General features: G+C 31.4%; 1 protein-coding gene across 1 annotated transcript; it reads right to left on the bottom strand.

The window, feature by feature from the left end:
* Positions 1 to 289: 289 nt before the first annotated feature.
* LOC149529384 (transcription factor MYB57-like) lies at positions 290 to 1839 on the bottom strand. Its single transcript, XM_089810895.1, has 3 exons — positions 1571 to 1839; positions 1150 to 1279; positions 290 to 996 (listed from the first exon to the last, which is right to left on the bottom strand). Exons 1-3 carry the CDS (start codon positions 1719 to 1721, stop codon positions 537 to 539), a joined length of 741 nt encoding a protein of 246 aa, XP_089667021.1. The 5' UTR covers positions 1722 to 1839; the 3' UTR covers positions 290 to 536.
* Between the last annotated feature and the right edge of the window lie 12194 nt (positions 1840 to 14033).

Raw genomic sequence — 14033 nt, 5'->3', positions numbered from 1 at the left:
TGGCTTGATGTAATGTTTAAAAAACATGCACAAGTTGAATACCTCGAAGACTTATCTCTTAATGACATGCAAAGACCATATAATATATACAAAATGGATATGTTAAAGATGCCTTTAGAAACTTTCAACCAAATGCATTTGACAGGTGTAAAGTCAAAGAACTTGCACTAACACCTTCTTTTTCTAAATAATAAACGAACATGTCATCTTTTCCACAAAGAATTCTATTAGAAATTACAAGTGTTAGTGCTATTGAATCATCCTTAAACATCACACATTAAAAATAAAATAAACTTCAAAAAGATAAGTCAACTTTGACTGAATTAAATTATTGGTATAATTTTTTAACACACAAACTCCCATCTCCCATCCCAACTACTTTAAGTCGGACACCTGCAAATTATGTAGATTTCTCTGTATGACGTCCATAAGAGACACTGAAGAAAGAAGAAAGGCTCAAACAGAGAGTACGTGAAGTGAAAAAACCACCACAACGTACTGGCTGTTTAAGCTTTTACAAGGGAACAACAATTGAATCACCATAAAGCATCAGCGCTTATGTCATCAATCCTCCATAGGTTGTTGATGACATTAGGCCAATCAATTTCCACATCATATGTTGCAGTCTCTGTAGTCAATGCAGAGAGCTCAGACTCTGATGAATTAATGGCTGCCATGCCTGAATTATAATCTGCTGCAGAGTCTCTGAAATCCTTCGTTATATTTGCTTCATGAGTTGCTCCCGCCATGGGAGATTTCCATTTCTTCCCTTCATCTTCACAATTTCTACTGATTTCATTACAATGGAAGGCTTCTCCTCCTCCTTCTTGAATTAATCCCGGTGTATTAATTGCAGTTGCAGGGGAGGGCAGGGCATAATAGCTGTTGTTCATGGCTCTGTAGTGGGTTATATGGACTTTCTTCATCTGGGTTCTCCAGTAGTTCTTTATTTCATTGTCTGTTCTTCCTGGGAGATGCTTTGCTATTCTGGACCATCTGATTACAAAAGAAACAGAGTTGACATGAATGAATCTCCATGATCTTGAAACAGAGTTCATACTCTAGTGTATCTACAGTTTTGTCTAAGTTAAGATTGAATGGGTCTTTCACTACCATACAAACATGATAAATTGTGTTTGGAGAATTCACCTGTTGCCCCACTTCCCATGGAGTTCCAAGATGAGAAGCTGTTCTTCAACTGTTATGTTGCCTCTCTTCACACCAGGGCTCAGATAGTTGAGCCACCTCAGTCTGCAGCTTTTTCCAGTTCTTCTCAGTCCTGAAACAGAGTCAGTGAAACACAGTTGAGTAGGATGTCCATGTTAACAACACCGAATCAAAGTAAGGAATGATGATTGCAAACACAGTTTTTACAATTCAATGATAATATCTTATGACATTTTTTGGGGATTTTGTTGTATAAATCTTTTATCATTTGAAATTTGGACAGAGAAAGCTCTTCGATTTTGACAGAGAAATAAACTGTCAAAATCTCAACGTTTAGCTAAATGTTGACAAAGATCAAACATTTCTCAAAAGAAAAGAGCTAAACATCTATAATATATAATACCTGCGTATTTTGGTATTGTGTTCCACCGGCCTTCGCCATGAAGAGACACACAACGAAAGAGGATCATATCCTCCTCTGCTGTCCATGGACCCCTCCTCAACCTTTCTTCATGTTCTTCTTCAACTCTGCAACTATCCATTTTAGCCATCATGGAGAAAATTAATTTGATCAGAAGAGATTCTTATTGTTCAAATTTGCTTGTGCAACTTCGCTATCCTGATCGGAGACTGATTTGAAATTTATAGAGAGAAGTGTGAAGAAGTTGACAACATGATGTGAACAAATGAGCCGCGGAGGAGACAATTTACAAAAGTAGAACGCGCTCTTTCCTGCGTTTTTTTATTATTAAACTTGGTGCGCGTTTTCAGCTCCTGTCGCTTTCAGTCTACGCCATGCTCCCTATGAGGTGTAGGTATGACGTGTGTTTTTAACTACGAAAAGAATGCCGCTCGATGGAAGATGCTCCCTTTGATGCTGGGAAGTCTAAATGCTTGTGTTTCTTGAATCTATATATATGAAGTTGCATAATAGTGACTGTTTGGGGGCATAAATGACTTCATTTCTTTGATGTAATGGTTAAAGCACCTTCTTTCTTTTCGCTTGAAATATAGTTTTATGTGGCGATGTTTTAGGAATCAAATGATTTAACCAATTAACGAGTTTTAAATTTTTTAAATTCTTCAAATTTTAATTTTCTCTTTCCTGTGTGGAGTTTATATTTGATCTTCAATATATATGTGCGTACACAATTTGTTAGAAACATTAAATTCATTTTATTTGATCATGAGTTATTCAAAGTCTATATAAATTATTCAAATCTAAATTCCTCAATACGACTAATTCAAGTTATATTTGTGGTAGAGCTTTCCCAGTCATCATAAAATTGACTATTACTAACCGTAATGGAATAAACTATATCTATATTAGTAATATCTATATTAATACTTAAAGTAGAATAATTAAGTTATAATGAGTAAATTCAATTTAAGATATTTGTAAATGGGAATTGACAATATTATTGAAATAAATGTTCAAATTTAAATACTTGGTTCATTTAGTCATGATAGATACTTTTAGTTTTTATCAATATCCACTTTATTTAAATTAAATTTTAATAAAATAATGACATGAAGTTTGAGTATTGATATTTGTTTGTGATCAATGCCACCAATCAGTGTCATAAATTTATGACTGGTGGTTGACCAACACAGTATCACGAAAAATTGCTCTTTGAAGATGATTTGTGTGCTTGTGGATCTCATTTTCCTTATAGAGTTTTAGACCTTGAATATAAATTTGAACTATTTCTCATTTTATTGTCTAGAATTCATATTTGAAAAGTGATAGTTGTCAATAAACATTATTGAGCAGCTTGCAAGGTTATGTTTTACTATTCTTCTTTGATGAAGATTTATTATTGGTTCACCATTTTTTTATACAATCGTAGAAGACACATTCATTATTAGTAAAACCAATTTAACCCTCATTATTAGTGGCATGGTAAAAACAATTTACTAAGTGACATGATGAAAACAATTAACCCTCACTTAGAAAAAAAATAATTTCTTTGTGATAGAAATAATTTAACCCTCATTATTAGTGGCATGGTAAAAACAATTTAATCAAAATGATGACTTAACAAGGTTGGGATGACATCCTAGATGTTAACCCTCATTATTACTGGCATGGTAAAAACAATTTACTGCTGAGATGCCTACCAAAGTTCAAACTCCTACGGGACAGCTAAGTTTGCAAAATTTGTGCCTATACTAGAGTGTTGAGATTTCAATTTTGAACAAGTGTATTGTGGAGACTAAGACTCTTTCTTGCGACCTTGATAATTAAAGGGGGAACAGATTGTCTTAAATGATTTCTTTAAAATTACTCCAAGCTAAAATATTAACTTGTACGTAAATAATTGAATAATTATATATGATACATACTTTCAAAAATGACATAATATATAATAAAGTCCTCTCATCGAATTCCGTTTGTCTTTTACATAACATTCATATGCTTTAGTCCACTCACAATAATTATTTTAGAGAAGAATATAGAACTATTTAGAAAACATTAAAGAGTCACATCAATGCCTATAAATTCAAAACTAATTTATCTTTAAACTCTAGAACCAACCATAGATTTTAAACACGACCCACAACAATAAACAAACAATTGGCATAAAAAAACGAGTCCCAAATGCTAAAAATACAACTAGAGACAAACTAGAAAAACCAGAAGCAGGGTCTGAAAAGAAGAAACAAGAGAGGCTGTGGTTGTATAAAATAAAACAACGCACAGTTACCCATCATGTCCTATCATCCCAAGACACAACTATTAACTTGCAGTCATAGATTTCAATTTTTTCTCATCCTTTAATTTTTTATTTTTTATTTTTAAATCTTATGGGCTTTAATGATTGGACTAGAAATGAATCAAACTTTGGGACATGCGTACATCATCTAGAAGGAGTTGAAATTAATGAAAAATGTGAGTTTACGCGTTTGACTGACAGAATTTTGTGTACAAGTGGAGTCACTGTGATTTGCTTTTCTAGAATTCAGAGGAGACCAAATGTTTAAAATGGCATTTGTTTAATGTTGTGGAAGACTGAATACAATGGAGTTGAGTGGCCGCCAACTGTATTTGAAATTTGCAGGCGTCACACACATTGACCCACTAAAGTCAGCCAAAGAAGTTTTAAAGATTTTATTTTATTTATTTATTTATTGAAGGTCCGATTTATTTGGACTATAGTTATACCACCACTTTAATCTTGTTTTTTCTCATGCTCATTTTTTGAAATATACGCACTTGAGTAACATGTACGATATATGATGAATGTTGCATAGTAACATATCCAACAGCGATAAATGAGAAGAAAATGCAGTCAACGATAATTGGTGTCAGCAATACTCAGCGATGGAATTTGTGAAAACTCAAATTAGGATCAGTAATCAAGTATGCCACAAAGACGAACAAATAAAAATAAAAATAAACATTTATCGAGCCTCCAAAAATATTATCGTTGTACATGAAGATATGAAGCTGTGGTCAACGTATATATAGGTACTGCTCGATATATTTTGATGAAAGCACATCAAAATAAGGAAATAAGCATTATACCAAGGTCTCGATAAAATCGGAGGGGGTTTCATTAGTTTGGCTAATACATACTTTGGGTATTAACTAAGGGCCCCTTTGGCAACGGGAATACAAGCGGAATAGGCATATGTAAATTCTTAAAATTTTGAATTTTTCGTTTGGATGCACCAAATTGGAATTGGAATACGAAGTAAAATAGGAATATGTATTCCAATTTTAGCTCAAAAATGAGGTTTTGCAATTCCACCCAAATAGGTGTTATTGGAATACATATTCCTATTTCACTTTTATTTATTTTAGAAAACATAAATTTTGGAGTCCACGAATTCCCCATCAAATATTGGCTGAACCAAACAGAGAACAGGAATACATAGCCCCATTTTCTATTCCATAATAGCTATTCCTATTCTCCTAGCCAAACGGGCCCTAAATATTTACTTATTGGGCTTTAATCTAAGTGGTTTACTAGAGTTAATTTTTAATTACAAAATTAAGTCACCATGATAAGTTATGTCTAGATGGAAGCATAAACCTGTGTCACCCTTTGTGATATCATTAGGCGTTTCAGTTGGAAAGCTTTCGGCCGGAACAATTCTGGTCGAACATATGTGGTGATTTCGTGCGCCTACGTGGCTCATACCGTTCTGGCCGAAACTATTTCAGCCGGAACCCTGCGACGTAATAAAATTGCCATAAACCTCTTGCGGCTATCATTTTCACTGTTGCGATTCCTAGGTTCCCGGAGAGCAGGTCAAGTGTTTCGGCCGTAACTGGTTAGTGGCTTTTTCCTCTCCACTTTTTAATAATTTTTAACGTGTTTTTTTATTAATAGATGTTAATTGTACTTAAAGTAGTTGTTTTTTACCTATTTTGTGATTGAAATATTTAAAATTGTTTATTTTTTAATATGTTTAAATTTTTTTAATTAATTTAATTATTTTAGTTTGTTTTAGAATGGTATTTAAATTAATTTGTTAGCAAAAATGTAGTTAAACATGAGATAAAAATGTAGAAAAACATTAGTTAAAAGTGTAGAAAAACATTAGATAAAAATATAGAAAAACATTAGGTAAAAATATAGAAAAACATTAGGTAAAAATGTCAAAAAAATTAGTTAAAAAATATAGAAAAACATGAGGTAAAAATGTAGAAAAACATTAGTAAAAAATGTAGCAAAGCTTTAGGGGACATTGTTCAGTTTCTAACAAAACCTGATGGATCTAGAGGTGAAACAATAATCTCTTATGGTGAAATTAATTTTGACATTAAATACACCTTCTAACATGACCCTATATTAACTACAATCATAACCCATACCGCATTCTAACCATAACATAGGCCCTCTACTAACCGAATGAACCACACTTAGATATTGATGATATTCATTTTAACAACTAGTTATTGTTAGGTAATAATGAGTCTTACATTACCAAACAACACATTAAGATCAGTTAAATGATATGTTTTTAGGTACGTTATCCATGCATATGTGTCTTAAGGGGACAGATGAGTCGTAATAGGTCATACTATTTTTTATAGGTTCTAATAAGTCTTAATATGTATTATTAGGATATAATAGGTCTTATTAGGTAATGACGATTCTTACATTACCAAATGACACATAATGACCTCATGATACATTTCTAGGTATTTTTATCCATATATATGTTAAGGGGACCTAGGGACTCCTACTAGGTCATTACGTCTGTTATAGGTTCTAATAGGTATTCATATGTTTACTAGCACATAATAGGTATTGTCAGGTAATAATGAGTCTTACATTATCAAACAACACATTAAGATCGCTTATACATTAAATTTTTTGGTATATTATCCATACATGTGTGTCTTAAGGGGACATAGGAGTCGTAATAGGTCATACTATTTTTTATAGGTTCTAATAAGTCTTAATATGTATTATTAGGATATAATAGGTCTTATTAGGTAATGATGATTGTTACATTACCAAATGACACATAACGACCTCTTATGATAGATTTCTAGGTATTTTTATTCATATATATATGTTAAGGGGACCTAGGGACTCCTACTAGGTCATTACGTCTGTTATAGGTTCTAATAGGTATTCATATGTTTACTAGCACATAATAGGTATTGTTAGGTAATAATGAGTCTTACATTATCAAACAGCACATTAAGATCACTTATACATTAAATTTTTCGGTACGTTATCCATACATGTGTGTCTTAAGGGGACATAGGAGTCGTAATAGGTCATACTATTTTTTATAGGTTCTAATAAGTCTTAGTATGTATTATTAGGATATAATAGGTCTTATTAGGTAATGATGATTGTTACATTACCAAATGACACATAACGACCTCTTATGATAGATTTCTAGGTATTTTTATTCATATATATATGTTAAGGGGACCTAGGGACTCCTACTAGGTCATTACATTTGTTATAGGTTCTAATAGGTATTCATATGTTTACTAGCACATAATAGACTGACCTTACTATCAACCTTAATAAAACTATATCCCATTTATTTTATTAACATTCTTAACTCTAATTCAAACTACTAAATTAAGTCATGAGTTCTAAATTGTAAACTAACATTTGCTAACTAAACTCATTTACTTATCTAGTAATAAATTTTTCTATCCCTATGTCCTAACTCTCATCTACACTCCCCATAATCATCAAAGCATTTACATCAAAATCTAGAATTTAGTCAAGAATTATATTTTTTTATTGCATGTATACATGTGTACACTTAGTTATCATTTAATCAAGAAATTTTATTTTATTTTTATTGCATATACACATGTACATGTATGAATATTTATTTTTCACATTTGCATGAGCACATTACAATGTACATTAGATATGGTCTCTAAGATAATTTGTTTTAAAATACATACATGTTACATGATTGAATTTAGCACCATACATTTAATGTTGTGTATTTATATGTATGTGTGTTTCAAATTAAATTTAACTTTTAATTATTTTAATTTAAATACACTTGTATGTTTATATTTGTATATATATGCATGTGCAGATCTCTAGATATTTATCACTCTTGTAGCTTCACATTCATATCCTCATATTTATTTTCATATATACATTATGGCATCCGGTTCTGGGGATCGTGCTCTTGCATCTTTAAGGGATGCCAGTGTTCGTGGTGGGGGTCAGAGTGCTAAGTCTAGTATAGCACATAAATTGACCTCCTGCACTCATGATAGACAACAGTTATTTAGAGATACAGTTGTGAGATTATCTCATGCTATGTAGGTTTTGGATACCTCACTTTCCTCTTCTACCACCCTCCCTAATAGGGAGAAGGTCATAGCGATGCGAGAGGAGTTATTTCGTATGATTCAAACAGTTGAATCATACAACCCTTTTGATGATATGAGCATTGAGACATTTTATTCTTCTTTATCTCACAGTGTCACTGGCACTGTGAAGTACACATAGATTGACACTGAGGTTTCCACTGGCATAGTGAAATCCATGTTTCCATCTTATACAGATCATTGCAGAGTCAGAGGCTACTCTGCGATGAAGTGTACTGATCCACTCGTCGCACCATTGATGTATCCTCGTTGGTTGGCCACTCATCATAGATGGCCATAGAAGGATGAGTTCCCTCTATATTTCTGCAAACAATTGTTTGCAGAATTTCATTTACACTATGATGTGGACTATACAGATTATCCAGGGCATGTTGGGAAGGGTCAGGGGAGACTTTCTAATAGATTCAGACCTACGGACACTCCGATGCCTGTTAACAAATGGGCAATGGTGGGTCCAAACCTTTTGGTTATGCCGAGAGGTCCACAAATGGCTGTTGCAGGTGAGAGTGTTCCTGATGACACAATTAGGACACAGATTTTTTTGAGCATCGCCACCGTCGCCACACAGTTACACAAGATTTCTTTTGATCAATGTGGTAGATATATGCTATGGTCTCAAGGTACCATTCCCATAGCTGCATCATCTAGCACACCTGTTGATGATGATTATGGAGTTGCAGACATATCTTCTCTTGTAGACATTTCTACAATATTAGAGGTGGATGCATTGCATCGTTTGGCATCATATTTAGCATCTGATATTTTAGATCCATATCGAGCATTATCTACACTCTCAAGGATTCCACTTCGTGACATGAGCTCTTAGATTAGTCATATTTTGTCACATACAGCAGTCCTAGAGGATTCACAGAGGCAGGAGGACATTCCTGCACCTTCTACTACTCCTACTGCTACATAGGCCCAAGCTACAGCACCAGCCCTAGCTACTCAGGACCCTACAACACCCCCCCTACTCAAGATCTCAGTGCTAGAAAGCCTGGTCTATTTACTTCCATGCTTTCAGATCAGGGCTGCACTATTGACTTGGACTTTGATACTATTTTTTATTACATGATTTAGATATCAGTCAGATTGGCAAAGCATTACATATATAATGCTACGGTAAATATCTCTATATATTTAGATTTATTTTTATTATAGTAAATAATATGTCTATATGTTTAAATTTTTGTATATGTGTGTGTTTGTGTATGTGTTATAGGGTTTGAGTGATAGTATGTTACGTTTTGTTAATCTGCAAACATCGACAGATCCTACACGTCGTGAGTCTCAGGTATGTTACAATTTAAATATATATATTTGATTTATATACATGTAGATATTCATATAATTTGTCTGTACACATAATTAAATGGTTCAAATTATCATTTGACACAGGGTTCAGATGCAGCTGATAGACCCTTTTGGGGACAAGGCCCAGGATCAGGAGGGGGGATGTAGCTGATTAGATCATATGTGGCATTTTATTTTATTACACACATGTTATGTCTAGATACATATTTATATGGACACTTTGATGTTTTATATGTTATTTCCATATGCATACATTTTATATCTAGACACTTTGATGTCTTATATGTTATTTTTAGATACATGGTTTATATGGACACTTTGATGTTTTATATGTTATTTTTAGATACTTGTTTATATCATGGACACAACGATATTTTATACGTTATTTCCAAATACATGTTTATATGGAGATTTTGATGTTTTATATATGTTATTTCCAGACATTTGATACGTGATTTATTTTTATACATTTGATATGGGTACATTATATTCTCCGGCTATATGCACATGTATGTTATTGATCTTTTAATGTACACGTCTATCTTATTGATCTTTTGATGTCTTAATCTTTTATGTAACTTATGTATGTGTTATGCACATGTTTCTATATGTTATTCATCTTAATGTCTTATATTCATGTTTTCAATATTCAAGTTTACAAGTATATGTATAGTTATTCATCTTAATGCCTTAATCTAAGTGTAATTAACTATATAATTTTAATGGTTCATGTACATAAGAATATAACATATACATGTACATAAGAACATATAAAGACTATGATCACCTAGAAAGAATGCATGAACTACAACATTTAATTAATAAAAGTTAATATAGATATGTATATGTTTTCAATATTCATGTTTATACATACATGTTACTGTTTTTAATGCCTTAATTTAAGTTGAATTAACTATACTTAATTACATGTCTTAATATAAGCATAATTAAGTTCTATATATTTAATCTAAGTATAATCAACTATATTTAATGACATGTCTTAATTAACTGTATAATTAACTATATTTAATCTAATTATATTTAATGTAGATCATGTATTAAGTATATTTAATGACATGCCTTAATATGACAAAAAATAATTGTCATATTTCAAAATAAATATTTAATTAAAAAATCAACCTGATTTGAAAAATACATTAAAAATAAATATAACTTAGTTCACCTTTCACCTCCCAAAAGTAATGCTTATTGTATTCGGTATCTCGAGTAGCAAAATGAACTTTGCACCATTTAACAATTTGATTTGCACTCTCTATCCTATTCCCTGTATGTACATACAATATGCATGTATACATAAAATTTAAAATATATGCTACTAGAGTATTAAACATGCACATTTAAAAAATGCATATATTTACCTACAAGTTCATGTTGTCGAAGCGCACGTTTTATACATGCTCCTGCTCCATCATGCTCCCCTTTTCTGTGTCCACTTTCAAAGAAATTTCATAAAAACCTAACATTGGTTCTAGCATGTTGCATTGCTAACCAATTAAATGCTTTTGCAAATTTGAATTGTCCTGTGAACATGAAACATGATAAGTATCTACAATTATCTATGTACATATATCAAATAGAAATAGACATGTCCAAATAAATATAAGTTAAATAAATGTGTAACTATTTCGTGTATACTAACCTGCACATCCATTAGACCAAATCCAGTGCTCTGAAACATTTATTCCACCATTTTTGAGATCTTCATAGAACATTTCAAAACAATGAGCCACATAACTCCTATCATGAACTCTATCATCACTAATATAGAAATGAACATCTTTGATGATGATGCGTTCATTTTCATCCAATCTTTCTATCTGATCCACCTCAAATTGTGCATGTCTATAGGTCACTTGCACAAATATTGCAACTTGTTCAGAATGATAATATTGGCCTTGGAGCTCTATATGAGGTGCACATGTATAATTCTCAGAAAAATCTACAACTAAAAGTATACAACCAAGTGGAAAACAATTTTTGGAATCATGAAACTATTTAGCTTGCCATCGTGCACCATGACAATGTTGGATATGTGGATCTATCAATGGATGGAACTTGGTCATGAACTCATCATAATGCAATTCACTCTCCTTCAATACAATTTTTCTGGATTCATTTTCTCTATTATTTTGGTATGTCTCATATTCATATCTCATCCATGAAACTGGTGTGGATTCATTAATATTCTCAACTTGCATAATTTCAGAAAATTTGTGTAAATCTCCGCAATCTTCACACTGATTTTTGATGCATTGCACTTTGAATTCATCTGAATCTTCCAATTTATCACATAATATGGACCTCACAAATTGTGTTTTATTGCTAGGGATGACCAAATTAGGATCAAGTACTACCATAACTTTTTTAAATGATTGCAAGTGTAGACCAAATTCAACATGATTTCTACAACAACAAGTTTCACGCATCTTATTTATGCATACAAAGGAAGGACATAAACTCTCAAACATTCTCTAACATATTTTGAGATTTGAAAATTCTTGTTTGAATGCTTCAAATAATTCACTTTGAGTTATATCTATGAAATGTTTTGGATGTTCAATTTTGGCCCCTATTTCTTGATCTTTAATTTGTATAGTATCACGCCTGTTGGAAGAAACATGAGAATGTGTGGTCCAGAATTCAATAACTTGTCTTTTTACTTCTTCAAAAAATTTGTCTTTTCGAGGAACTCTACAAATATTCACCCAGTTATTCTCAATGTTATCATCTAGCATATTTCTCCTCTTGATGTATCTCTGGACAATTCTTCTAGATATATGTAGTACATCAAAAATTACACGTACTTGTTTTCTATGTGTCAATTTTCTACTAGATATAGTAGTCATCAATGCTCTACATGCATTACTCAAATCACCTCCTCAAGTTGTGTTGTCAATTTTGTTATAAGCATTTTGCAAGTTTTCAACTATTATTTTATTAATATTATGTGCATGGCTTTTCCTGTTATCAACACCCAACAACTCTAAAATAGGTCCCATATCTTTTCTCCTAAATAACTTGACAAATAATTATGCCTGTCCAAATATACTTTTATCCTTGAAATATTCATCCCACATGTTCTAACAATGCTTTTTGATAGTGTTATAATTTATCATATCTTTATATGAAATTTGGTTTAAAAGTAGTTCTTCATCCAAATCCATCAAATTTTTTATGCTTTCTAATTTGTCTCTATCAATAGAACTGTCAATTTCTTCCTCTTCATTACTTTCATTTTCTTCATGAATCTCATCTTGTTCAGGAATTTCAGTAGGTTGGTTTTGATTATGTTTTGTATGGCCTTTCATTTTGTCATCTCTTTTTCTATCATATTTCGTTGATCTTTTCCTTTTACTACCCATTCAATATTTCAATCTATAGAAACAAAAATAAATAAATTTAGATTTCACTAAATATCAGCTAATGGTTCAATATATAATACATAAAAATAAAAATAAGTAGACGAGAAAAAAAGCACCTTCAAAATATTTGATCCTTTGCAATATTGATTAAATCTGCAGAATAGTTGTTGAAAATTGCTTCAAAATTAATTGTCTTTTGAAAATCCTCTTCCAAAGAAAAAGCAAATTTATTTTATATCAAATAGTGACATTAACCGCCACCGGTTTAATCTGCCAACAGGGGTTTCAGCCAAAACTCTTTCTGCTGAAACTATTTTGGCCGAAACAGTCTATGTGGCATCCTATGTGGCAGCCAAACAAGCAAAAATCAAAACTTCTAGAAACATCTCACTTTGAAGGCCAATTTGACCCACTAAATTGAAGTTTTTTTAAAAAACTAAAAATATACTTTTGTAGTTCTCGGAGTCATGATTATGATCATATAATTTTTTTAAATTTTGATTATGAATAATATGTTATAATTTGAAAATATTACAAGTAGGTATCTTAAGATTCAGGAAGATGTCTATTCAAAAATAAGAAAAAAATAGTAAATCATGTTTAAAAAATAAATAAAATTATGCTGCATTAGAGGAGAGAGTCTTCTTCAAGAATATGTAATTTTTTTTAAAAAAATATGTAGATTTGATAGAAAAATTTGATGGGAGAAAAAAACTGTCAATTTCTGATAACTTTGACTTTGACCAGTTATAACTTCAAAAATATTAGCCAAATTTCAATTTATCTTTTTTGGTGCACTAGGTATACATGTTAACTCTAACATATTCCAAAATCAAACCAAAATATGAATATTTGCATATATTTGTTTGACGAGAAAAAAACTCTATATTTTTAGTATTTTTTAAAAATTAAAAAATACACTTTAAAAATTCAAAAATAAATAAAATTTTCAATAATTTTTTTTTAAAAAAATTATAGACATAAACTTCATCCAATTTTACACATTTCATTAGTTTACATCATCTTCAAATTCTAAGCACAAATGCCACTTTTATTTCGTTAAAGTTGAAGACTTTAAATTCTGATATCACTTCTCCTTTATAAAAGGTGACATAGGTTTGTGCTTTTACTCATCCACTCAAATTAAGAGTGCAGTATAACATCAAGGATACACCATTTTGAAAGGCTCACACCGAAGAATATACATTGTTTATATGATGAAATTTTATGCAGAAATAAAAAATATTCAAAAAAGGTATTGTTTCATATGCTTTCACATTCATATGTTGTGAGTGATTAAGATAACAATGTATGCTTAGTATCGATTCAAA

This window comes from Cupressus sempervirens, chromosome 11 (genome assembly GCF_028749045.1).
Source record: "Cupressus sempervirens isolate cs-2001-9-10 chromosome 11, ASM2874904v1, whole genome shotgun sequence".
Taxonomy (NCBI): domain Eukaryota; kingdom Viridiplantae; phylum Streptophyta; class Pinopsida; order Cupressales; family Cupressaceae; genus Cupressus; species Cupressus sempervirens.
This window is presented reverse-complemented; position numbering and strand designations above follow the sequence as displayed.